The sequence below is a fragment of the Lissotriton vulgaris genome, chromosome 3_1, assembly GCF_964263255.1.
Source record: "Lissotriton vulgaris chromosome 3_1, aLisVul1.2, whole genome shotgun sequence".
NCBI lineage: Eukaryota > Metazoa > Chordata > Amphibia > Caudata > Salamandridae > Lissotriton > Lissotriton vulgaris.
The window spans coordinates 1143078716-1143105812 of NC_141689.1; the positions used below are offsets into that span (position 1 = coordinate 1143078716).

Consider the following 27097-nt stretch of genomic DNA (forward strand, 5'->3'; position numbering starts at 1 on the left):
CTACATATGCTTAGGTAACTGGTACAAACATGTTTAAAAGTGCTGTCCTGATTGGATTTTAAATCTGATTTAATGGTGGAATCAGTTTTCTGATGACTTTATAAAAATGTACTTCAGGTGCCTGAACTAGAACTGGCTTAAAACCAGTTTTGTCACTCATTACACCTTCAGAGCTGGATTGCACATCACTGGCTGGGAGAGTTAATGACTCTGGTTCCGAGGACAAAGGCCTGTTTCTAGGCCAAAGTAGGGCCAGCAGTAGTTGCTGATGACTTAGCAGGAATTAGTTATCTGAGAGTGGATAGGGACAGTTGGAAGAACAAGGGGCAGCTTTAACACTAACTATTTTCACTTGGAGATGCCAAGGAGGGCTTCATCTATTCATTCAGACGATCCTCCCAGACAGACAAGCTCTAGTCACAGTAGGAGGGAAAACATGTTTTGACTCTGTGTGGTAGGAGGAGAGCTCACCTGGTTAGGGGAATGACTTATGAGCTGAATAAAGGTCTGCCTGGTGCAGTTGGGCTTTGTCATCTTGAAACAGGGGCTTGTGGATAATTTAACAGTAAAGCAAAGATGAAGTGCTGAAAAAGCAGATAGGGGCTGTGAGAAAATAGTTAGAACTGGGTGTCAGAACTCTTCCAATTACAGGCTAGTGCACAGGATTAATCTAGCACCTCTCCTACCACCTTCTCTGAACATTCAGTAAACTCTACCTGAAGAAGAAGGCCATACTGCTCGAAGATGACAGACTCCTCATGGCCCTAATGCCTGCTGACACCCAGAGATTAGAACTGCTCCCCAAAGGGCCTGGTCTTGCATTTTCCTGCTTCAGGGACACCAAAAGCAGAAGAACTTCTGATCCCAAGAAGGCCAGCTGACCATTGAGCACTAAGCAGTGAGAACTATGTTTTGACCTTATCAGAATGGGTTTATTTATATGGTTATCAAAGCCCCAGAAGGAGAGCAGAGCTCAGCACCTCCACTTACATTGCATGTAGGTGGCAGTCTGCCCGAGTTTAAATGACATTGTCTGTCTTTTTCTTTAGGAAAACAGAATGCAAATCAGTAAAGAGGTTATATTCTTACAGATTGGAAGAGAGTCTAGCATTTATTAATGTATCAAGTACTTTTGTAAGGCTGAGTAGACAGAGAAACCTCCATGCAAGGCATGTGTAGCGGCATGTGAGTTAGCAATAAAGGAACCCTTTTGGCTCCTCGTAGGACTGTGGCAAAAGTGTTAGAGCGTAGTGGAGTGAATTCAGGTTTAGAATTTTGTGTTCGTGGTTACATGCAGAAGAATAAAGATGTGCTATACTAAGCTCTGTGTGTAGCATAGTCATTACCGGGTACCCAGGGTGGGGAGAAAGCTACAACTAGCAATGAGATAGGGGATAAGTAACTTGAAGATCATCACACTCTCCCACAGCGTTTGTTGTGGTCCAGTAAACTGCTCATGTTTGCCACATGTGCCTCTGTTGAAGTGGCAAATCGTCATTTGGCCTGTGCAACTCCAGCCTATGTAAAGCATTTGAAGGTAACAAAAGATTCACAGAGAATTCTATACATCAGTGGACAAGAACCTGCTGGAAAGGCCGTAAAGAGAGGTACCACACTACTACACAACTTAAATCTATACATTATACAAAGTGATAACGTTAAAGATGGATACAATCAGGTTTTGATAGAGCAGCAAATCACAATAGCAAATAGCAAGATAACGCCACGATCAGAAGGGCTGGGAAACAGAGATCAACCAGGTGTTAGACAGTACACAGAGATGCCAAAAAGGCAAAGCAAGTCAAATCCAAGAAACAGTCATCAGCTTACCAGAACTGAGTAATGAGAGTAGGAAGCTGTATGTCTCAGAGTTATTGATGGATGCCTGTCAGATTCATTCAGCCGACAAATGCTGAGAGAAACTTTTAGTCAGAAGCAAGTTCTCATGGTTGAAGAGTGCGCTGATCTACAAGCTGCTGACAGGGAGGCTGAAGTAGCCCAGAGTGAGTCAGACATGAACATGAAAAGTAAGCCAAAGCACAAGCCAGAGGGACATAAAGTGATGTCTCCATGGAAAAAGAAGTTGTGCTTCCGGTGCGAATTTTCCTTTCCACACAAAGGTAAATGTCCCATCATTGCACAGGTTTTTTTGTAATGGTTTGCAAGGTGAAGGAAAAAGTAAGTGCATCACAGCGTGAAGACAAAATGGCTGCCTGAATGCTTCAGAAATGACATTCGGCCCATGCCCAAGGCCAAGAGACCACACCAATTGAGGCAAATCAACACCAAATGAAGTCGATCATCATATAAATCATTGTCAAAAAGTTCTTCTGTATCAACATCAAGTGAATGGGAAGACACTGTATTGTGCAATGTCGATGTTTACTCAGAAACATGTGCGCATTTAGACTCGCCGCATGTACAGGGAAATGCAGGTCAAAGAAATGTCGACATGAAAAAGCAGCAAAGCTGGTTGTGCAATACCTTTTATTATAGACAAAGCAGGTTGCTCAATACCTTTTACTATTGACAGTGGTGCTTCGATAAAAAAATGCCTGAGGAGAAATACAGTGAACTATGTCTGTTGTCACTACTTACAACATTGAAACCTAAGTGTATACATGGGCTGCATCAATGCCATTGAAAAGCCATGGTTCATTTGAAACAACAATGAAACACAAGAAAACAAAAGTACAAGCACCCATTCATGCACTTCAAGGTACGGCATCAAGGGCCTGTTTTCTCAGCTTCAGCACAGCTGCTGATATGGGACTGATATCAGTGAACTACAATATCAACGCTCATCACAAAATAGTAAGTCAGTTCCCTTCGTTGTTTCATGGGTTAGAAAAACTCAAGACTATGAAAATACAATTACACATTAATCAGGACATCCATCCTATTACTCAAAGACACAGAGAAATTGCATTAAATTTACAGGAAGCTGTTGAAAACAAAACTTGAATCATTGCTTAAACATGATATTATTGTACGTACCACTGGACCAGCCCCTTGGGTTTCTCCCAGAGTGGTAGTGCGTAAAAAGGACAGTGAAGGAGCTGTACGCATCTGCGGTGCTATACATCAAGCAATCAAGGCAATTGAAAGAGAACAACATCCAGGTCCGCACATCGCCGACACGATAACACAATTGAATGCTGTAAAGGTCTTCTCTTGCCTTTATTTGAATAGGAGATATCATAAATTGGAATTTGAAGAGAGCTGCAGGCGCATTATAAGTTATAATGTACCTGCAGCTCTCTTCAAATTACCCTTTCTACACATATTGGTCTGTTCCAATACAAAGGACTACGTTTCCGTGTGTCATCAGCTGCAGAGTTGTTTTTAGATGTCATTCTACATACCATACAGCTTGTTATGAATGCGTTTAATTATTGTGATGACATCTGGGTATTCAGAGCTACACAGAAAGTGTGTCATTTGCCTGCAGATACAGGTTTGACTTTGAATGCCAATAAATGTGAGTTCCATAAGACAAATCTTAAATTCTTTGACCTTGTCTTTTCTGATGGGGATATGACACCCGATCCAGTTAAAGTAGATGCTTTGCCAATTGCCAGTCCCCCACAAGATGTTTTCATGTTATTTTCCATCGTGGCGGGCATGGTTCGCGGGGGTGGAGAAGTTGAGCAGCGAGGCGGCGGGGGGCATTTAATTTAATAAAAATGAAAAAAATCGAATTACCTTGCCGTTGTCGGGGTCCCGCGTCTTTTTGGCTCCTGCTTTCCTGCCTTTGGCAGAAACAGGAAGCAGATGGCCAGGCTTCCTCCGGACCCTCCCCAAAGCCAATCACAATGCTGAAAGCAGAGCCGTGATTGGTGAGGACGCTGCTCAGCCAGGGGCCTATGGGGAGGCCATGGTCTCAATGCAGGCTGCATTGCGGCCTGCATGGAGAAGATCAGAGTGTGCATGACTAGTTTGGGTGCACTCAGGAGTGGGCACACCACTCCTACCTTGCCCTGACTGCTCGCAAAGCAGCCCCACTCACCCGCCTGCAACCAAACATAAAATGGTAATAACTTCCAGTTATTACCATTTTATATTTCTACTTCTCGTACTGCAAAAAAGCAGTGGGGTAATGTTCCTCCGCCTTAGTGGCGGAGCCGCCCCTAGTTATGTTCATTCCTTGGCATGGCCAGCTACTGATCTAGATATATAAAAGACTTTTCCACCTTAAGGCTACATAGAGAGACTTGGCAAAAAAAAAGTTTAATTTTTTTGTTCACGTGAATAGGAGCAAAGTTTTAAGAGACTCAAACAGGCTATTGAGTGTGCTACTGAAAGGGCATACTTTGATCCAAAGCATCATACAGAGGTTGTTGTTGATGTTAGCACTGTCGGGTTAGGCGCCATCCTCGTGCAGCAATGCTTGAAGGAGTATTGTGGCATATGCATGTAGAAGTTTGTACCAAACGGAATGTGTTTATTCACAACCTGAAAAAGAAAGTTTTGCAGTCATGTGGGCTTGTGAACATTTCCACGTATTCTTATATGGAAAGCCTTTCACACTTGTTACAGTCCATCAAGCATAGTTGACCGTCTTTGGCAATCCAAAGGCCAAGATGCCTCCCTGCTTTGAAAGTTGGGGGTCTGCGATTATAAGAATACAACTACACGATTGCGCTCCATCCAGGGAAAAGATCAAAACCCTCCAGACTACTTCTCAAGACTATCTCTACAGTGCCATGGTACCCCTTATAAGACAGCTGAAGCCTACATAAATTTCATTGTGAAATCAAGCACCCCAGCTGCCATTTCCTTAGAACACATTGTTACTGCCATGAGTCAAGATATTGACATGTTAAAACTGAAAGACATTATTACACATCATTCTAGGAACCAGCACATTCGACCGCTTACTAGTGACAGTGAATGCCAGAAGTTTAACAATTGAAGCCCATGACGGAAATTGTGGAATCGTTGCCACAAAACAAGCTCTCCAAGACCGAATCTGGGTTTCTCATCTCAATGAAAGAGTTTTAAGAGAATTGAAGGCCTGTCATCTATATAACTGCCTTTCATCGAAAACCACTCAACACACCTTAAACATGTCAGAGTTGCCAAAGCATGTATGGGAAATAATTACTGTTGACTTCTTTGGTCTTCTTGACAACAGACATCACCTCATGGTGATTGTTGATGAATTCTCCCGTTTTCCTTAGAAGATCTCTTATCTATCACTCAAGACAGAGTAATCAAGAGATTAGACAGCATCTTTGCAACATGGGGTGTTCCTGCCATCTTAAAAACTGATGGCCCACCTTGCAACAGTTGAGAATTCAGAGACTTTCTAAAGCATCTTAATGTGAAGCATCAGAAGAGCACACCCTTTTGGCCACAGGCCAACGGCCTTGTTGAACGTTTCATTAGTACTCTCAAGAAAGCTGTTGAATTCCACTTTTCGTGCTTACCGTTCGACCTGAAAGCCCTGTAACCTTGATTCTCGGGAGAGCCATGACGACTAAGTTAATTGAATAAACTATGCAAAGGCCTAGTGTTGACATCAAAAGACGTTACTTTCACTAAAGGAAATCAAGTGTTTGTCTGTCAGCCGAGAAGATGGAAATCTGATGCTCTATGCTGAGCCATTCCATGTTGTGACAAACAAAGGACACATGTCGACTGCCCAGTGTCCTTCAAAGTCCATTACGTGAGATTGCTCACATTTCTGGCATAAGGTTCATCACTTGTCAGGCACCGATCACAATGTAGAGACTGGGTCTGGAAGGTCAATTGAAGATCCCTGCTGCTGTTGTTCTTACATTGCCAACGCAGATCATGGGCACTCCGACTGCCTGTCCAAAGTTTCCGAAGACATGGCCAGGATGCGTGCCCAGAGCACCACAAAGACTCATTGAAGAGCTATAATTGTATATATATTTGAGTAAAACTGAAATTTTGTATTTACCAGAGGGGGGAGAAGTAATGTTGTGTGAGTTAGTAATGACAAAACCCTTTTGCTCTGATCAGGTCCTTAGAACTGTGATGTAAGTTTTAGATCGTAGTGAAGTGAATGCAGGTTTAGGATGATGAGTACGCGGTTACACACAGAAGAATAAAGAAGTGTTATAGCTCTGTGTGTGGCGTAGTCATTAGCTGGTTCCTAGACTGGGGAGGACTCTACAGCATGGACTCAGTGTTCTTCACCCAGGAAGTTCCCAATGCATGACTGAACAACAAGGCTTACGTATATATTTAAATGAGATGGTAATGAAATTCATGAGAGAGCATGATGGCCAACTGGCACATGTTAAATTCCCAGAGGGTGGTAATCAGAGTGCATTCTAAATGTTGTCGCTGTGGTGGGATGAGCAGTAGTGAAAACCTTTTTAAGGTGAGTGTCCATTCGGCTTCTTGTCGGTAGTGAAACTATATTCACTTGCCTGTAGATGTAGCCTCTACAACCAGACACCCTACTCCAATTATAGCTACATTATTACTAATTGTAGGCGCAACACAACCCCATTCTTTGTTAGAATTCCTATTCTTGCAGTGCCGGTCTGACAAGGCGCACCCTATGATGAAGCATGACACCCTAACGGGTGTTTGAGGGCATTATGATCTGAAATTCATATCTCCCAACGACAGGACTACTAGCCAAGAAGGTCCACTTTTAGGGACCCCTTACCTGGCTAAAGAGGTACTAACGCTTTCTTGGGAATAATGATACTGTCCAAGGGAGGAGCTTGGGTTTATGACCTTGTTAAAGTATTCTGCTCTCACTTCCCCTTTTGATTTTTGTACCCTTAAAATAGAGTCAGCTTTGTTACAGATCTTGATAGGATATTTGAAAAGCATACTTTCTTTTCACATGCACAAAGGTTTCATTTAATATAATAGGAAGGATGCGACAGAGAGCTGAGCTTTATGGCACTACACTAGTCTTACACCTTTTAAAGTGCTAACTCAATTTTCCAAGCACACTTTGCATTTTGACATTTATGACGTGCCAATTTCAGACAGCATTACCCATTATACTCTATTTAATGGGTAATTTAAACCCTCTTCATGAACTAATCTTTCCTCCAGAGCCTGCTTCCTGTGTATAATTTATGATCATAAATAGGGCCGTCACAGAAGAAGGATACATATATGGTTCAGTGCTCCTCATCCAACTGTTAGGCAAACTACCTTTACTATTTTAGAGCATTTATAATATTTAGAATGCATTGTACTGCAGGATGTATTTGTGAAAAACCTATGTATGATCCTTACACACACTGCTTCCTCATATGCAAGCCAGCACTTTACATACTAATCTGCGTTATGCATTAACATGCTCAGAGCTATTTAATATCAGTTGAAATCGTCAGAACTCTCCCTTGCTTGAGTGTCAAGTTGTTTGCGGACTTGCAATGAATTCTTACAAGAAACGTTTGTGGAGGGGGCTCCTCACAGTTCCTGGGTGCCGTAGCCTCCCAATGCTGGTTGGCGAAACTTCCCTCAGGGCAGCAAACAATAAAGTGATGGAACATTCAAATGAATCTCAGCCACCTGTGATCATTCAAGCTCTCTTCCAGTCCATTGTTTTTTCGCCCACTGTGCCACTCCTGATTGCGTTCTGCCACACGTCAACCAGCATTGGTCCTGCTCCAATAGGAACAGTCCAGCATGAACTGCCCAGCCAGATCCTCTCCAGACAGGAACACATGTAACCTCAGGACAGTTCTGACTGATTCTGACCTTGATTCCTGTGGTACAAAGTGTACATATATACAATCAAATGTGCCTCAGAAACATTATGCCAGACACAGATCTATGAACATGTGAGTGTGTAGCCTCCGTTTAACCACTTTTCCGCCGCGGACATTCCGCCACGGTGGGGAAAAAAATGACGCATGCGCAGTTTGGACGGCCGATGGCCGTCCTCCGCACACGCCCACCATCACGTCAGATGAGCGTCGGCCGTCTGTCGCATGGAAAAGCTTAAGCCTGCCCAACCCAGCTACCCATGCACCAGCAACCCATGGCTTCTTTCCAGCTCTGCTTAGACCAGTGGCCTCACTACTCTTCTTATTGGAATTTAGAGAGATTAGCAGCTAGTAACTCTTCCCATCCTGATAACACCTCCTTCTCCCTCCTTATCATATCGACATGTGAAATCATCCTCTCCGCCTGTAGGCTTATTGTGAAACAACATGGAGGTTGAGGTTACAAGTCCATCCATTACCATGCTCAAATATTTCCCTTTGGAACAAGTACCCCCACAGACACACACACACATTTTAAAATGACATTGTTATGTCTCCATAAGTAAAGAAAAAACAAATTAAAAAAATAATTTGTTCAACGCAATGAAATCAGTGTGCTTTCAAAACACGCCTGACTGTAATGACCTCAGGGTCCAAACTCAGTACAATAAGATAACATAATATTAATTCATGACATCATAATAAAAAACTGACCTCCTTTAACAAAATGCACCTTTACAACATGTATTATTTAAACATAATCACTCGGTTATTTTTCAAATTCTATCAGAACTGTTTAAAAGCTATCTAAATTAGAATGATTCTCTTTCCAAACAAGGACAATATGCAGACATTGCTACCTCTACCCCATGGAGATAATACACAAACAGATTTATGAGTACGGTAAGTAGTACTGCAGGAGTACTCTGGATATGCCTTCACCTCACTGCTTTGTATTGCACCATCTCTGCCATTGTTATCCTGGCCTCCTCAGTAAAGGCTGTGCTGTGAACTGCATTTTTGTGCATGACTCATATCCTGGTGTCATGATTATTCACACTCTCAACCTGTTTTTCTGTAAACCTTCATCAAAAGTCTTACCTGTAAACTGGCTATCTTTAATGTAGGTGTGCCACTTTGTCCCTCTAGAGTCCAGATCCTGTGTGCACCTGTATTGTCTGTATTGTGGTGGCAGCTGAGGTTATGTTTTGGGAAGTGTGGGTGCTGAAGTTAATCTGTCACTTCTGGTGGTAGCAACATATTTGAAAGGGTGCCCTGTTTACCACACTGTAGAAGCTGGAGCAAGATCACCGCCGACCAGCTCACCACCTCCCTTAGCCAGAACCCTCTCACCAACTCGACGGACCTCAACGAAGCAGCCCGCAACCTCACACAGTGGCTCACCAACTGCGCCAATGACCTTGCACCGCTAAAGAATCCTCCCAGCAGACCCGGCAGCAAGAAAGCCTCATGGTTCACCAACGACCTCAAAAACTCCAAGCAATCCTGCCGTACCCTCGAGAAAGCCTGGAGCCACAACCAGTCAACAGAAAACATGACAGCCCTCAAGAACGCCATCCGCAAACACCACTAGCTGATCCGAACCACCAAAAGGACAGCATTCAGAGAACGACTAGACATCAACACCCACAACAGCAAGGAACTCTTCAGCATCGTTAAAGAGCTCTCCAACCCCAGCGCCTGCAACAACGACATCATACCCTCGCAAGACCTCTGTGACTCACTCGCCTCGTTCTTCCTTCGCAAGATCGCCAACATACACAACAGCTTTGGCACACAGACCAGGTACCCAACCACCGAACCAGCGCCCCCCACCACCACCCTCTGCACCTCGACCTCGGTCAGCACCAAAGACACCACCCGCATGATGAACACCATCCACTCCGGCTCCCCAACCAACCCCTGTCCACACCACATCTTTAACAAAGCCGACTCCATCATCGCACCCCAACTCCGGGACATCATTAACAGCTCTTTTGCATCCGCCACCTTCGCGGAGAGCTGGAAACATGCCGAGCTCAGCGCCCTCCTAAAGAAACCCCCCGCGGACCTCAAGAACTTCCGCCCCATCTCGCTCCTCCCTTTTCCTGCCAAAGTCATCAAGAAGACCGTCAACAAACAACTCTCCGCCTTCCTCGAGACAAACGGATCCCTTGACCCCTCGCAGTCCGGTTTTCCAAGCAAACCACAGCACCGAGACCGCCCTCATCGCAGCTACCGACGACATCAGGTCCCTGCTCGAAACAGCTGCCCTCATCCTCCTGGACCTCTCAGCAGCCTTCGACACCGTATGCCACCGCACACTAATACAACGCCTCAGCAATACCGGAATCCAGGGGAAGGCCCTGGAGTGGATCATCTCGTTCCTCGCTGGAAGAACCCAGAGAGTCCGCCTCCCCCCTTCCGATCCGCGGCCACCGAAGTCATCTGCGGCGTTCCTCAAGGATTCTCGCTCAGCCCCACCCTCTTCAACGTCTACATGAGACCCCTCGTAGCAATCGCACGCCAACACAACCTAAACATCATCTCCTACACTGACAACACCCAGCTGATCCTCTCCCTCACCAACGACCCCGCCACCGCCAGAGCCAGCCTCCAGGAAGGAATGAAAGACGTTGCGGAATGGATGAAGCTCAGCCGTCTGGAACTGAACTCAGACAAGACGAAAGTCCTCATCCTGGGGCCATCCCCCTCTGCCTGGGACGACTCCTGGTGGCCCCCTGCATTGGGCACCGCCCCCAAGCCCACGGACCATGCTCACAACCTGGGCTTAATCCTGGACTCCTCCCTCACGATGACCAAACAAGTCAACGCCGTCTCGTCATCTTGTTTCCACACCCTGCGCATACTCCGAAAGATCTTCCGGTGGATCCCCACCGAAACCAGGAAGACGGTCACCCAGGCCCTCGTCACCAGCCGACTGGACTATGGGAACACCCTCTACGCTGGAACCACAGCCAAACTACAGAAAAGAATCCAGCGCATACAGAACGCTTCTGCACGACTCATCCTGGACATCCCCCATCACAGCCACATCTCTGCCCATCTGAGAGACCTGCACTGGCTCCCCTTCAGCAAGAGGATCACGTTCAGACTCCTCACCCATGCACACAAGGCTCTCCAAGACATGGGCCCCAAATACCTCAACAGCCGCCTCACAGTCTACACACCCACCCGCCAGCTCTGATCCGCCAACCTCGCCCTTGCCACCGTCCCACGCATTCGCAGAGTCACCGCCGGAGGAAGATCCTTCCCCTACCTGGCGGCCAAGACATGGAACTCCCTCCCCACCCACCTACGCTGACCCAGGACCATCTCTCCTTCAGGAAACAACTCAAGACCTGGCTGTTCGAGCAGGAGCGCCCCCCCCCCCCCTCCCCTCAGCGCCTTGAGACCCTAGTGGGTGAGTAGCGCGCTCTACAAATATGTTTTATTGATTGACTGTGCTGCCTATGTACAGTACTTCCTTACTCCCAGACATAATAGTATATATTTCTGCTAGTCTCCAGTGCTAGAAATGTTAGTTGGAAAGTAAGAACTCATCTCCAATTGGTGAAGCGATGGATTTGCATTTGTGACTCCTCAAAGCAGGCTGTTAAATTGACTCACAGCAGGTTGCTAAATATGAAAGATAATATTCACTTGGTGTTTATCTGCCCAACATGGCAGAGGGTCTTGTGTCAAACCCAGTCACTCTCTGAGAATTCAAAAGACTGACAGGGTAAGACAAACACTAATGGGCAGCACCCTTTATTGCATGGTGAGCTATACATTTGTGTTAATTCTATTATTAAAAAAACGGAATGTTGGGAGATCCTTTGAAGACAATGGGCTGCTCAGGGCTTCTAAAGGCTGGTAATAGCCCGCGGAGCTCCAACATTCCAATGCTTGTCATTCACAGCCGTTACTGTGAACAATGGCCACTGTGAGTGGAGGGAATTTAAATCCCCTCGGGCTCACTGAGGCCTTTGTTTAATAGGTTACAACATTCTGCCCTCTATTGGTGGAATGTCCTAATAGCCTTATAACCCTCCATAGCTGGGCTATACGGGCCATTAATGGTCAGCTCCCTTGTTAAAGACCCTTGCCGAAGCGGGACTTTGAAGGCCGGTGTTGCCCGCGAAGGCGGGCTATAAACCCATAGTAGACCCAGCCACATTTCATTTTGATTCTGCAACAAAGTCATCAAAGAACCAAGCAGTATGTGCATTCAATAAAGCCCCACTCATCTTTCAAGGTAGCTGGTCACACATGTAAAGGTTCTGTACAGTCAATGTTCAAAACTGACCCTTCATTTAGATGAAGCCAGTATTTGAATGTCATGGCCACTCTACCCTTGGTTCCCTCACCTTGCTTCCATAATGGGAGAAAATAGTTTTCAACGTCAGTGCTGCCACCAATCTGATTACTGAGAAAGACATGAATTGGACTCAATTTTTACTATAATGGCATCCAGCTAGCTGCTTTTTGTAGAGGGGCCTCTCCTACACTATTTCTGCTGGCATGCCATGTCAAACATGGCAGTCCTAGAAAATAAAATCATATATTTACTCCATATGGACGGAGAAATCTTCAGCATCTTGAGACATGCTTATTATTTCTGAAGAAGAACCTTTATTTAGGTTGAGCCTGAGCCAGTGCGCATTCACTGCTCTGGCGATCTGCTGTAGTAGAGTATGGAAGAGAAGCCCTGCACACTCTCTTCCCATATTTGTCATTGGCTTGTGTCCTTGTCTTTCATCACTGCAGGCTTCTGATTCATGTCTCGGTTTGTAGTCCCTCCTTAGTACTGCCTTTTCTTCTTTTGTAACCTCCCATGGCTACTGGCCCCTTTACTTCTGTTGTTACACAGTACTTCTTTATTAGTCTGTAATCCCTATTTTCTTTTTTTCCTACTGCAGGCTGGATGGCGTGCACAGCCGGGACAATGGCGGCTGATTGTTAAAAATCGATATCTGCCTGCGAGATGAATGCATCATAACAAGCTCAAGATAGAAAAGGGGGAGGGGCCACTGCAGCATCGAAGGGACTGCTAGGTGCAGCTCTTGGCCCTGGCGTAGGAGTGCTCACTACCAAATTTAGGGGGTATTATTTCGATGCTGTTCCTCGCCCCATCCCACATCAATAGCCCACCGCTTTTGTTTTCTTCTTCCCACCAAATCCCCCCTCACTTACTCTCTTCCTAAATTCTCCCACACTTTGTGTCCCCTCTCTCACTGTACCGGCCTGCGCCCGCCCTGCCCTGCTAGCTGCCTCATCCGCCAGGCTCCCCGAGGACCAGACAATCATGCTTGCGTGTAAGCGACTTCAAGGTTGCATTAGGTACAGTAGAAGAGTGTTTTTCTGTGGGGTGGCGAGGCTCACATTTGGCCATCCTTTGGCTTCTACTGCCTTTCATATCCCTGATCCCAGGCTGGTGCTGTGGATCAGACAATACTGCCGGACCACCATATTTGGTGGGGGAAAGTGAGGGGATGGTCACAGAGTCAGGAGGAAACACACAAGTGGGCAGGATGGGGAAGGAGAGACAGGAAAGAGAGAGACTGAGGCTGACACCCGCCAGAACCCAAGAGAAGGATTGAGCGGGAGGCAGTAGAGGAGCTACTGGTGCTCAGAGGTAGTTGCGGACTCACACCCTCATCGTACAACAAAAAGGAGGTGCATGAAGCGCCACTGGTCTTGAGCCTGCCACAGGCGGTGACACATAAGAAACGCAGCTTAAGGCGGCACGGGGGAGAGAATAAATAAAGAATTAGCTGGATAAACCCCTACCCTTCCACCAGCAGGTCCAGAATACCGGTTCCTGAAAGATGGGACCTGGTCATATGCAATAAACTGAAGTGTCGCTGGCAAACCGGTGCCAGCCGGCAGTAGCGCCGCTAGACCCCTACTGCCTCCCTGCTCTAGTTTCCGTCTCAGTCTGGTTTCCTGTTATGAGAAGTGGGCCGGCAACACTTTCTATGCTTTCCCTGGAGTGGGGGACTCGAGGAGGATCTCCCAGCGTGTGGCAGTGTCACTGATTTGGGAAAAGAATGTGACATGTTAAACCGTGTTTTGTGCTATTGTATTTACACAAAAGACTGAAGGTCCTTCCTTCCACCCAGTCTTGCTGCTGTCATATGTCAGCCACCGTAGATATCCCACAGCAACCGGTGTGACAGCTTGGGGCTCAGCTTACTTCATGTTTCGTGCACTGGCTACCTGGGTCTCTGTGGACCTACATCAAGGGTATTGCGGGGATAGGCGGTATACTATGTCCATGCTTTCTGTGAGAGGTGGAATGACCGATCCTTTAGTCTCTCAGCCAGTGAGGTCTGAGTTATAGTACAAGCCTAGCAGATCCTTGCAGTATGAGATCCCAGTCTGGGTCCACCCGTCAATGCCATGACAGGCAGGCTGTGGAGGCAGCATGGAGGCCTGACCAGCATATCAGGCATCAGCTTCTTTCCGTCCAGATATTTGTGAGGAGAGGCTAAAAGCGAGAGTAGTTAAGGCACCCCTGTCAAAAGCTACCTTCAAAACTCCCCAAACTCTCTTCGACTCTTGTGCTTGTCAGAATACATACACCTTTAAGCCAAGGCTTTCCAAACGAGTTGGACAGTCCTTGTACATACAGTCACATGTACCCAGGATCTTCTGATATGTTGTCTTTGCCTTGAGTATCCAAGTTAAAGTTTAAAAGTCTGTGTTTCCTTTCTCTGTCAAACTGCAGATGTGCTCTTTTTTCTCCAAGCTTGTTGTTCTCTCTCGCCCCCAGGTATTTGCTTTCCTTTCCTCACCATGATGTTTGCTTCTCTTATGCTTTTTTTAATCACCTCTTTTTGTTAATTCTTCTTATATCACCCACACTAAATGCTTGGCTGTTTATGTATAAACATCAATATACTATTAATTACCATTATTGAGGAAAGCGACGGGCATTCTAACCCATTCAAGATCTTGATTTGAGGGAGTCGAGTCTCCTCCCCACAATCAACAATGGTAATTAATAGCATATTAGCATATGCATATCTATTGATATGTAAATACATATTACCCTCATATGTTCCCATATACTGACATGTACAACTTGTATTTATGTTTTTAAAACAAAAACATAAATAAAAGGAATTGTTATTTACAATGCCAATAGCTCAAACTTGCGCAAATGCGAGATCTATTACATTGTAAATGCTTGTTTTATATAGCGCAAACTCGACCCGAAGGTATCAGACCACTTTACATGAGCACCAGTTGCATTACAGAGGAACACATTTATACTGTTAGGCATGAAAAGATTAATGAATTTGCCCCAGATCATAGGATGTTGAGCCTCCCTGCCGAGACTCGAACTAGCTTCCCCAGCTTCGGGGTCGACTGCTCTAACCATTAGGCCTCATCCTCTAATATGATTGTCTGTCTTTGGAAATACTATGGCGGATGACAGGTCTACCATATTGCCATGGCATAATGGATCTGCCACCTGGTGTGTGGGGCTAGCTAAATGAGCCTCTTGTTTTCCTGGAGCAAGTTAATAAAGACCAAACCTGTTGAGACCCTGCGTGGGGATTGTTTGTGATACAGTGAAGAAGTCACTCACCTAAGACTAGTTACAACTTCTTAAAAAACGTGTTTTTTACTTTTCGCACTCAGGAATGAAGGGTGAGGTGCCCCTTTGCCTGTAGTTTACTTATGATTCAATGAACCCAGATAAACTGGCTAGCAGCTCCTGCTGGTGTGGTCTCTCACCAATTTTATTTTATTACAACTACAGCAAGAGAGTCTGGTGAGGTCCCTACCACGTAGCCATTTAACTGGGTTCCTCATAGGATTCTAATAGGCCACCAGTTACTAAAATGCCCTTAATGCTCCAACAATCTAAGTACCACTATGGATGCCAGAAGAAAAACAGTGATGGGTGAAGCAAGGCTTCTAAATTGGGTTTCAGAAGAAAGATACTGAGACTGCCACTCAATGCAGCACTCTCCTTTGGTTAGCATCAAAGGTTCCAATCAGGGCTGGCTTTGGGGCGGTGCGACCAGTGAGGCTGCACTGGGCGCTGTTCTAGAGGGGTGGTGGGGGACTGACCTCAGGGTGGGTGCTGTGTTTAACAATAATGTGTGATTTAAAAGCACCTGCTGCAGAGTTCCTTGGGCCTCATTTATGAAAAGGGACGCATCGCTGCGTGAAAACAGCGTTGCGTCACTTTTTACTGCGCCCTCCTTGCGACACCAATGATGCGTCATATTTACAGTATGACGCATCATGACGCAAGGAGTTACAGATACGTCAGTATTTCTTACGTATCTGTAAGAGCAAAAGTGACGCATTGCTGGAGTGTGTCACAAAAGTGACACAACTCCAGCAATGTGTCCTTTCACATGGGGCAAGCCCCAAGTGAAAGGGCCTGCATCAGTCTTACGCCTGCTGTGAGGCAGGCATGAGAAATTGACGCATTTGTGTCCTAGAAGTGGCGCAGTGAAATCTTATAGATTTCACTGCGTCACTTCTATGACCCTTTCTTGCGTCAGAACGCCCCCCCACCCCTGCATACATTATACCTGGCGTAGGTATAATGTAGCGCAAGGGTTTACAAAGTGACGCATCTACCTAGATGCGTCACTTTGTAAATGTGGTGCAACAAGGCACATTTTTTACGCTGCTGGCGTAAAAGTGACGCACAGCCTCGTAATTGAGGCCCCTTGTGTGTCCAGCATCCAGGCAGCAATAACAATGTCAGGATAACTCTTGTGAGTAATGTTCCTTCTAGAGAGAGAGAGACCAGAGTTTTATCTAGTGGCAGTGTTGACTCCCCATAAAGTAGCACAGAGGGTTAATATACCTGCTGCAAAGAACAGATCTGGATTTTGTGTGGATAGCTGAGTGGATTAGTAAAGTCAGCCTTGACTAGTGCTTTAAAACAAATGAAATGTATTTTAGAGATGTGCTATGGAGAGATGAGGAGCACTTTTTTCTGGGTGATAGTGAGGGAATCCGAGGAGGAGGTCATACGGGGAAGGGGCGCAAAAAAGATTGTCGTTCTGGTTATATGGACCAAATGCTCACGGAAAGGGAGAGAGTGCACAACCTATTCTACTCAGGACAAACAAAACTTAAAACAATTAACGGTCTACTAACTTTATAAAGCTGTTATAACTTTGTCTGGTAATGCAAATCCTAAAACAAAATTCTGTGAATTCCTTTCCTTGTAAAGTGGCTGCTATCCTCTCACTGTGTAAAATAAATCACCCATCATCAGCCAATGGTATTTCGCATGCATGCAACTTTCTCTTAATTTTGAAAGATTGTGGAAATGTTGTACTGATTAGACACCATCAACCTGACGTTGCAGTCTTGCACCTCGACATTCTGGGCTATCAAATGACAGCAAGGCTCAAATTAGACCCATCTGCAAACATTCTGATGCATTAGGTAATTGAAATTTGACTTGATGGCTTGCTGATTTTTAATATTAGCAGTGATAATTTCTTCCTTCTCACTTAAACTTTGCTCGTGTTATGAGGATCGCCGAGAAAGTGAAATCAGGACCTCGAGAATGCTACAACAGCAGACTACATTTCATGATTGCATGAAATTCTGATGGTTAAAATGTAAAGCATTCATGTATCTTTCATGGAAAAATGCCAGCCCTGTGCTGTGTACTATAAGTCTGGAGATATGTGTGAAATAGCTAAAAATATCTCAGGAGCATGCATGTTTCATCTTTAGAGTTTCACATTAAGGACAGGTAGAGGAATGCAAACCAGCAGTACTGGCTTTATTAGATGAATTTGGAGAGAAAAACATAGTTTAATGAACGGAGAACAGTCTCTTCTTCCAGATTAGGAATGCGCATGTTGCTTTGTAAAATCATTACATATAGTTAATGTTACAAATTTGGAAGCGGTTGTCATCAGGCCTCGTGCCCTACGGAAATTGACAATTTACTTTCCCCTACCCTGGCAATGACGTTCGAGGCAGACACCTATAATTGCCTTAATGGTAGGAGAAAAGTGTGTTTTCCACAGGAATAGAAATTGTCATTGATCGACGGAAACACTCACCCTTTGACGAAGGTAAAATTATTTACAAGGAAATGAATGGAATAAAGAAATAAAAAGTGTCTCCTAAAGGCCAGCGGGGCTGGACAGGAGTCAGTCGCATATTCGGCTGAACATAAGTAAACATGTTGCTGGTTGTTGCAGTTCTGAATGGTCTTCCGGAGACTCCTGCCTTCTGCAAAACTGCAGATTTTGGATGTTAAACTTCTGTTCAAAGCAGAGAAATCAGCGTGGTTTAAAAATACGCCTGACTGTAACAACTTCAGGATCCAACTTCAGCATTACCAGATAGAACGATATGAATTCAAAATATCTTAATAAAATCTGGCCTCATTAAAAAAAAGTGCACCTTTCCAACATGTATTAATGAGATATAGTCACATGCTTGTGTTCTAAATTCTATCATACCTACTTACTATCTCTCTGTATAGAGAGAATGTTTCTCTTTCCCTGCAAAGGACATTATATGTGTACATTGCTACATCTACACCATTGAGCTAATACACAAAAGCATTTATGAGTACAGTAAGGAGTACTCTTTTACATAGGACCTGAAATAGTTGTCAGTGGAGGTAATACTCCATCCAAGCGTTATGGATATCCCGGCCGCCATATTATGATCCCCTTAGTGTTCCCCTCCGCCGACTTCTAAATCAAACCCATAGTCTCCTGTGCCTTTGTCAGTTGACTCTAATTGGAAAGAGCCTTTGCAATGCAGTCTTTACCATGAAGGGAAGTACTACGCATTTAAGTTTTTTTAATCTTTACCATATCACACTGGTACGTTTTTATTTCTTTTTTAAACTGTTTTATGTTATTTAAGAGGAAAAGAGGAAAGGTGCTGGGAAAAAGGGAGGTGCGGGCGACTTTAGATTCAGGGGTGCATGGAGGTAAAAGGAGGTAGGGGGAATAAAAGTATTTATGGCTAAGGAGAGGAAAAGGGAGGTAAGGGTAATTTTAGAGTTTAAGGGTAAGTAGAGGTAAATGGAGGTACGGGTAATTTTAGGCTTTAGGGATGGGTAGAGGAGGGAGGTAAGTTGATTTTATGGTTTAATCAGGTGGATAGAGGTAAATGGAGGTATGGGTAATTTTGGGGTTCAGGTTTGGATAGATGTACATGGATGTAAGGGTAATTTTAGGCTTGGGGTGAGTAGAGATAAAAGAAGGTAAATTGATTTTAGGGGTTAAAGGTGGATAGAGGTAAATGGAGGTAAGGGTAATTTTTTAGTTCAGGGATGGGTGTAGGTAAAGGAAGGTAAGGTCAATTTTAGAGTTTAGGGGTAAGTAAAGGTACATGGAGGTAAGGGTAATTTTATGGCTGAGGGGAGGGAAGATGTGAAGGGAGGTTTGGAGTAAAAAACGGAGGTTTGGGGTATTCCACCCAAAATCTTACATTATCTATCTATCTCTCTATCTATCCATCCATCTAGCTAGGTGTGGGTGTATGTGTATGTGAACACACACACACACAGATATACCACACATTCATGATAAAGGATAAAGGTCCACAAAGTAATCCTACGCATTGTAAAGTTCAACGTGTGGGATTACATGTTTGGTAAAGACATGTGTAGTAATGGCATGTGTTGCAAAGATAAATATCTGGCCTTAATATGTGTAAGCTTTCTTCTAGAATGAACAGATTGCAGATACAGTTTTATGATCCTGTCTTTGCAGCAAGAGCTGAAATAAAAACATATTGACTAATCGCTGTTTTGTCGATGCTCGTCAATCTAGATATATAATACCATTTATCATATTAGGATAACATGCGATTCTCAACCAAGCCTCAGAAAGACATAATGACTGCTCTACATCATACAGATTGTCACAATGTAGTTGGGTCTTTATCCTACACCTGCTCTTAAAAATCACCATTAATTTCAGGTACTCTGTGCATTCTGACAAAAGGCGCTTGTTAAAATGAAAGTAAAAGGTGATGTTTTCAGAAGGTGTTCAACCTCTAAGATCGACACAAGCACAATGTGATTAGCGAGTATTTATAATGTTTGTACATTAACCATAAATACTTGGGGCCAGATGTAGGTCGCCCAATACCGGTTGGTAACGGTCGAAATTACCGAATTTCAGCCGTTACCGACCGGTATTGGGCTTTTCAGATGTAGGTGGCATTTTTTGTAGGATTCGGTATTTTACCGAATCGGTAATTTAAGGATTCGGTAAAATACCGAATTCTTAACATACCGATTCGGTAAATTACCGAATCCAGGAAGTAGGGAGCACTCAAGTTAGTGTATTCCTCAGTTAAGGATTCATTATTTACCACCAACTAGAAGTTGGTGGTAAATAATGAAAACCTTTGAAAAAGCATTTTTTTTGCTTTTCCAACAGTGCCATGTTGCAGACATAGCTGCCCTTAGGGCATGTATGTCTGCAACATGTGCACCCATACACAATTGAGGGGTGGAACAGGGTGTCAAAGTGACACCCTGCCTTCCTTCAATGTTTCCCCTATTTACTAAATCGGTATTTACCGATTCAGTAATTGACATTCATTCCTATGGGCCTCCTGGCCCATAGGAATTAATGGCAATTACCGAACCGGTAAATACTGATTCGGTAATTACCAAAACTTACCGATTCAGTCATTTTTAACGAAAAATTACTTACATCCCATTGACCTGTACTTAAATACCGAATCGGTATGATTCGGTATTTAAGAGTCGGTAAACTGGGATTACCTACATCTGGCCCTTGGTGATGTGATATCACATCACATGAAGTATCACACAAAAGTTTAATATCAGTCATTATCATGCCATATATTGTATATAAAAAGAGCACTTCTTACTTTCCCCTTGTGGTTTCGAAGAAGCCCTTCTTGGAGCTAACCTGCTGGATGCCGTTGCTATAGATGGTCTGCCTAGAGGACCGGTTGCGCGTCTTGGCGTCTGCGTCAGCAATGATGGATGCAGGGGTGGTCTCTGGTGGGGCGCTTGCTGTGATAGTTGACTTTGCTTCCAGGGCCGCAGTTAGGTCTTCTAGCACTGCAGGACTTTCTTGTGTCTGTGGTTTGGCAAATATACCCTCGTGTGTGCTTCTTTCTGGCATTTCAGGCTCATCCGTGACAGCCTTATCAGTTGGGACAACATTGAGTCGGACTGTGGCAGAGTCGATTGGGGTGACAATGGGGTCGGTGCTCTGCGGCTCAGTGGCATCCACAGAAGGGACGCTGAAGGTGCCTACTTTAGGGTCAGTTGTATCCTCTTGCGTGGGTTTGGCACTCTGTGCTTCGTTTGTGCCAGCATGGATCAAGCCAAGAATGCCAGCTTCTCTGTCGGTGTGCTCTCCCCAGGGGATGCCTGCTGTCACGTGCTGCGTGCTGCCATACCAACACTGCGAAAGGACCAGGACGAGTTCTAGAACATTCATCTTCAAAATAGAGCGTCGCAGTACAGCCTTGGCAGTCTATCGGCTGCGAGGTTCGTGGCAAGCCTGGTTCTGCACAGCTCTCCCCGCTCTCTGCGTTTATTGACACTTTGGGGAGGCAGAAGGATGGGCCGTAACTTCGTTTCAGAGAGAGGAAACAGGTTGCAGAGCGTCAGAACGAGGAGAGGAAACTCCACTTCCTGTTTCTGCGAAGGCCCTGGAACCTGTGGCCCCTTTGGAGTGCAGGGCGGCTCAACAGATCACAGAGAGGGCAGGGAGGGCCCTCTCCAAAGGCCACAGGATGGAGGATAATGGGACACGGACAAAATGGAAAGCATTGCACATTAGATTTATTTCAAACAGTGATTTTCCCACCGTGCACACACTGCGAGCATTGACCAGTTGCCACATTTCTGGGTGTGGAGGTTGCTCTACTCTGAGCACAGAGCTCTTTGCAGCTAAATAGGAACTTCAATGCTGTGCCAGCAGTGCTTCATTTGTATACAAAAATAATAATAATTAAGTGCCAGGGCCCGCCTCAGGATGCCACTGCAGCTTACTCGACCCATTGTCCCTGCAAGCGCTGCCAATAACAGTACCAACACAGCTACCAACCATCACACTCCTACAAGAGTGACAATTCAGACTATTACAAGCTCTCAGAGCTATACAAGTGGCTTGAGTGGCAGGCATTCATTGTTTGTTATTGTATATTACACTAGCAGCCCGCCCCAGCGTTGCCTGGGGTAGAAGGGGGCTGGGGGCTGCATTTCAGGTTTGCGTGCTCTCCCTCCCAGGCCCCCGCCTGCCACGACATTGTCTGTGTCCCGGACAATGTTGTGGCGGGCGGGGGCCGGGGCGGGAGAGCACGCAAGCCTGAAATGCTGGCTTCCCCTACCCCCGCCTGCCCTGACATTCCCCAGCAGCCCGTGCCCCCGCCCACCCCGACCCTGGCTGCCCCGGATTCTTACCTTGCCTCTGCTGCTCACACCGCTGGTCCATATTTCTCCGCTCCTCCGCTCTGCCACTCACCACCTGTCCGCCGCCGCTCCTCCCCGCGCCACGTCCGCCTCTCCGCTCCGCCGCTGGCCTCACTTGACCGCTCCTCCCCTGCGCGCCATGTCCGCCGCTCCTGGGACGCTGCTCCTCCCCTGCTCCTGACGTGACGACGCACGTCGCGGCCGGCGCTACTTTGGGTGAACCAGTTTTTGTAAAAATTTAACTTTTTATATAACGTTTATTTTTAAAATTTTTAAAGCCTATGACCATCTACACACCCTGCCGATTTCAACGGTGTATCGGGTGTGTAGATTGGCTCTGTGATACCCGAGTTTACCTGGCTCAAAGGTGCAAGTTCTCTCTTTATAATAGTAGTATAGATTAATAACCAACTGATGTTGTGCTTCTCTCTAAATTAGATAAACAGAGCTGCCATGTGACAGATTAACATAAGAGCTGTGTAATTAAAATGAAGGATGGCCCAGCCCTATACTTTGGAATGACCATTTGCTAAAGTGTGAACTTGATCTGGACTTCACGCTAAGTGCCTAATTCACACATATTTTCAGCACTTAAATACAACTGCGGTACACAAAGTGCGCATAGAAAGTTGTAGTACTGGTATTTTGGAATTTTCTATCTGCCAAATTGGATCATAAAATGCAGAAATTCAGGCAGTGGGGGAGAGTTTCTGCAATCAAATATGGTGGGCTTTATGTGAGTTCTGATGGATTCGCATGTGCAAGTTTGAGAGCAACCAGAAATTCTTAAAGTTGCGGATGCAGTAATTACATGCAAGTTATTCTTCACATAGGAAACGCTAGCAAATGAATTCTTTGCCACACATATGTACCATCTGTTATGTAATGGGATTAGAGAGGGGACACCTTCATGTTCAATGGGAGGAGGGGTGTAGGAAAGGGGTCTTCTTTACCGGGATAAATATTTTGTCTATGGCAAATCAAAACAGAATTGACAAGTGCTAATGAGCTGATGCTTCATGTTTCCATATGGGAAAAAGATCACTGGATAATAATTCTGAATGTTTAAGTGTTAAACATGTACTACTGGACAAGTATTTGTGGTCTAGCTTTACCGAAGTATTCCTCCAAGTCTTTTCGAGTTTCAAAAAAGTTTCTAAAAAGTTGAACATTTTCTTCAAAATATTGGAGTAAACTTATCAAAATCTGTGAGCTTTTTCAATTTTGTTTAGTGAGTAAGGTCACAATTTCACAAGTGCAATTTTAGAGTAAGATTTTTCAAGTTAGTTAATTACATAGTTTACTGAATGTGAATTTTGTTAACTGTGCTCATTTAAAAATATTGCATGTAGATTGATACTTTAATTTATTCTGTAAGTCTTTGAACAGAGACTGATTTAAACATTTTGTATGAAGTAATGGTTTAATGCTTAGTTGTAAACTCAACTTTGGCTTTGAGGAGGGGCTTAAATCCACTAGAGTGACTTTGGTAAACTTTAAGGTAAGCTGTTTTCATGGTCAGAGGAAGGTGAGAGGAGTTCCCTAGCTCACGTTGCCACTGGATTCGAGCTAGCCTGGCCGATGACAGCTGATTAGCCAGAAACCGGTCCCAGGATGCTTGTTTCCAGTACAGGGAAGACATGGTTTGGCAGTTCGGGCTGGACTGTTCCCATGGGGCACAGGGTCAGACAGATTTGCATATGGCCATGTCTGAACTGAGGTGGCAGAGTGAGCTAAAGAATGATGATGGATTAAACCCAGATCAGTTGATTGGGGGTGAGTGCATGTTTTTTAATAAATGCTCAAACTACCCAAAAGTGGACGTCTTCACTTAATGCACAACTAAGGATAAGAAAGAGAGCTGAAGCTGGTGATTACAAACTTTCTGGCAGTGGAGTGGATATTGGGTAAGTTGTGAGATAGCTCAGAATATGATGATAACAGATTTGTGCACCCATTGGTAGTGAAGTGAAAACAATCAGCATTCACAGAATCATGAATCTTTTCTCAGGATAGCAAGAAACAAAGGATCATATTTAAAGTTTGGCAGGCAAAGCAAGTTACTCCAACAGAAATGTGGCAAAGTACCTGGTCCACCAAACTCTTGGTTCGCCCATTCAATTTAGAGATAGGCAAAGGATCATGATTTTGCAAGTGGAGCATCCCCTGGGCCAGTTGGTGGAAACCTTTGACGATAGCCCGACTCAAATTGGTCTGCTGGTGAACGTTCCTAAGATGGTCCACCCTATTTAGAGCAGATGTTCTGACATACTTCTTTCCTGTTTGGGACAATCAAGGAAAGCCTGACTGCCCCAAATATTAAAACAAATAAATGTCTCTCCTCAACTCAGCGAGAAAAGTCCCAGCTTGTCAGGGACATTTATTTGTTGTTTTTCAGATATAAACTCCAGCTTTGGGTGTTGGTGTTTGACAGGCAAAAATACTTTGCGGTTGGGTGCACTGAACATGGCACCCATACAGCAAAGCTATAATGCCTTCAGAGGAGCTGCAATGGTGACAGCAACTCTTCAAGAATATAGGTCTCCTACAATAGGTGGAAATTGCTAAATATTGTGGGTTATAGTCCGCCAACGTAGTTGATAACTACCCTCTGCTGCCCTGGTGGAATAGAGTACAGCAAGCCAACCTTTTAATAAGCACACCATTGTCTTAGTGAGCACTCGTGTATTTTACAAAGATAATTAAGAAAGTAGTTGGATACCAGCCTCTGTAAACATGTTGTAGTTGTTCTTAATGGCAAATAATTAAATATAAGTGATTACAGCAACTTCATAGTTCTATAAATTAATGTCTGACTTATAGGGATTCTTGGTGCGGACCTGAGGAAGAGTATGAGTTACCTAAAGGATGCTACTAACGTATTCAGTGTGGGGATCATAAATCCTTTGTGCCAGAAGAATAGGAACATACTAGAGTTACAAATATTCAAAATGTTACGACCCTAAGTAATACATTTTAGGAGTTTAGTGGCACATGTATCAAGCTAGAATTTTGCGAGTCCTTAATTGTGAATATTAAGTATTCGCAATTAAGGACTCGCAAACTCCTATGCATGTAGGGATCGCTTTAATGATAGAGATTCCTACACATTCCTTATTTGCGCCCCCCAAATTGGTACCCGCAAATTGCACATACAATTTCAGGGTGCAAGGGTGTCAAAAGGACACCCTGTTGCACCCCTGGAATTGGCCTGTGCACATACGTTGCGCACACACATGCCCTAAGGGCATGTGTGTGCGCAACATGAAACTTTGAAAAATGCACAAATGGGCTTTTTTCAAAGGTTTTGCAAATTACCATGACGTTCAACTTCATGGTAATTTGTGCCCCTATTAGCGAAATCGCTAATTTTTTTTACTTTAATGCATTGCATTTAAGGAATCTCAATTTCGGATTACTTAAATACAATCGCAATTTAAGTAATCGCAATCTAGAGATTACTTAAATTACGATTTTTGCATTTGGGATGATGCATCCCAAATGCAAAAATACCGGTCACAAAGGGGCAGATTCTGAGAATCTGCCCGTTTGCGACCGGTTTTTCCTTTGATGAATGTGCCGGTTAATTTCCAATTGCATCTTACAAACATAGTTGTGTCAGCTACTTCTAGAGTGGCAGTTGCTTTTATTTTTTATCTTTTGAATTTTCAGAGGAGCATCAACCATGTGCATGAAAAAATTGAGAATGTTTTGTAGGAAGCACACATGTCCTAGTTTGTTTTCATGTCAGGCTGTGCCTTACTGGTAGATAGCCTTGATCGGAAACAAAGAGTGAGATTTGCTTATAGATAGGTTTAACATAGTGAAAAACTCAGGAACTATAAAACAGCGGAAACAATGTCTACCTCCTGTGCACCTCCTGCTTCTACATCCTACGCCTGCTATGAAATATCTTCAAATAGTCACCTCAGAGCACTAGACGGGCCATCATGCAAGCACTTATCACCCGCAGACTGGAATGCGGCAACACACTCTTCGCTGGAATCTACAAACAATTCCTACACAGACTCCTGACCATCCAGAACACCGCTGCAAGACTCATACTCGACCTCCCATGTCTTTCCAGCATGACACCACACCTTAAGAAGCTTTACTGACTCCCGATTCACAAGTGCAGCCAATTAAAAATTCTCACTCACTGCTATGGGTTCTCCTACACTAAACCCCGCACGCAGTCAGGGGCAGCGAGATATAGAAGCGAAGGGAGAAACTGCTGCCTCTAGGATCCCAATACCTCCCGTTCAAAGTGGGGGAAGCGAACCGGCTTCAGCTGAGGTAGTCTTTGGAAAGCCCACAGGGATTCCACCAGCATCTATGGAAGCTTTGTTCCACATCCTTTCGGAGGATATCAAAAAGGGATTCACAGTATCTGAATCCAATCAGGGAGAGATTAAGAGTTTCTGCGAATCATTGGAAAAGAAGATAGATCTCCTAAATTTGAGAATTGAGACTCTCGAGAACTCTGTAGGGGAATTGAAAAACGAGCTAAGTATTGCAGAAGCCGACATATTGGCTCTCAAAGGGGAGGAGCAGAAGATCCAAGACAAGCTGGTACAATTAGAGAATAACTCCAGGAGGAGCAACCTTCGTATTTTGAATATCCCAGAGGGGAAGGAAGGAGATGACTTAAAGTCCTTTAGCGTCACATTAATAAAGGAAACGGTGCAGATCGAGGAGACTGAGGAAGAACTAAGGAAAGATATTCAAAGGGTGCATAGGGACCCCTTTAGAAGAAACCCTAATAAAAACAAGCCTCAAAATATTCTCTTGAATTTGCATACCTATTCCCTAAAAGAACAAAACCTGACCATGACTCTTAGAGCTAAATCACTGAGGGGGAAAGACTACTCATTTGAAATAAGATCTGACCTTGCACGACCCACCTTAGATAGGCAATGGGAGATTGGGAAAAAAAACTAGATGAGTTTTAAAA

The 27097-nt window shown here is 44.5% G+C and overlaps 1 protein-coding gene across 4 annotated transcripts in view; it reads right to left on the minus strand.

The window, feature by feature from the left end:
* Positions 1 to 21301, minus strand: part of MMRN1 (multimerin 1) — a 329148-nt gene extending 307847 nt beyond the window's left edge. For all 4 annotated transcript variants that reach the window (XM_086961624.1, XM_086961623.1, XM_086961622.1 and 1 more), the window contains exon 1: positions 20586 to 21301. In XM_086961624.1, the coding sequence (XP_086817750.1) occupies positions 20586 to 21166 (581 nt within the window). In that variant the 5' untranslated portion in view covers positions 21167 to 21301. The remainder of the gene's footprint in view (positions 1 to 20585) is intronic.
* Between the last annotated feature and the right edge of the window lie 5796 nt (positions 21302 to 27097).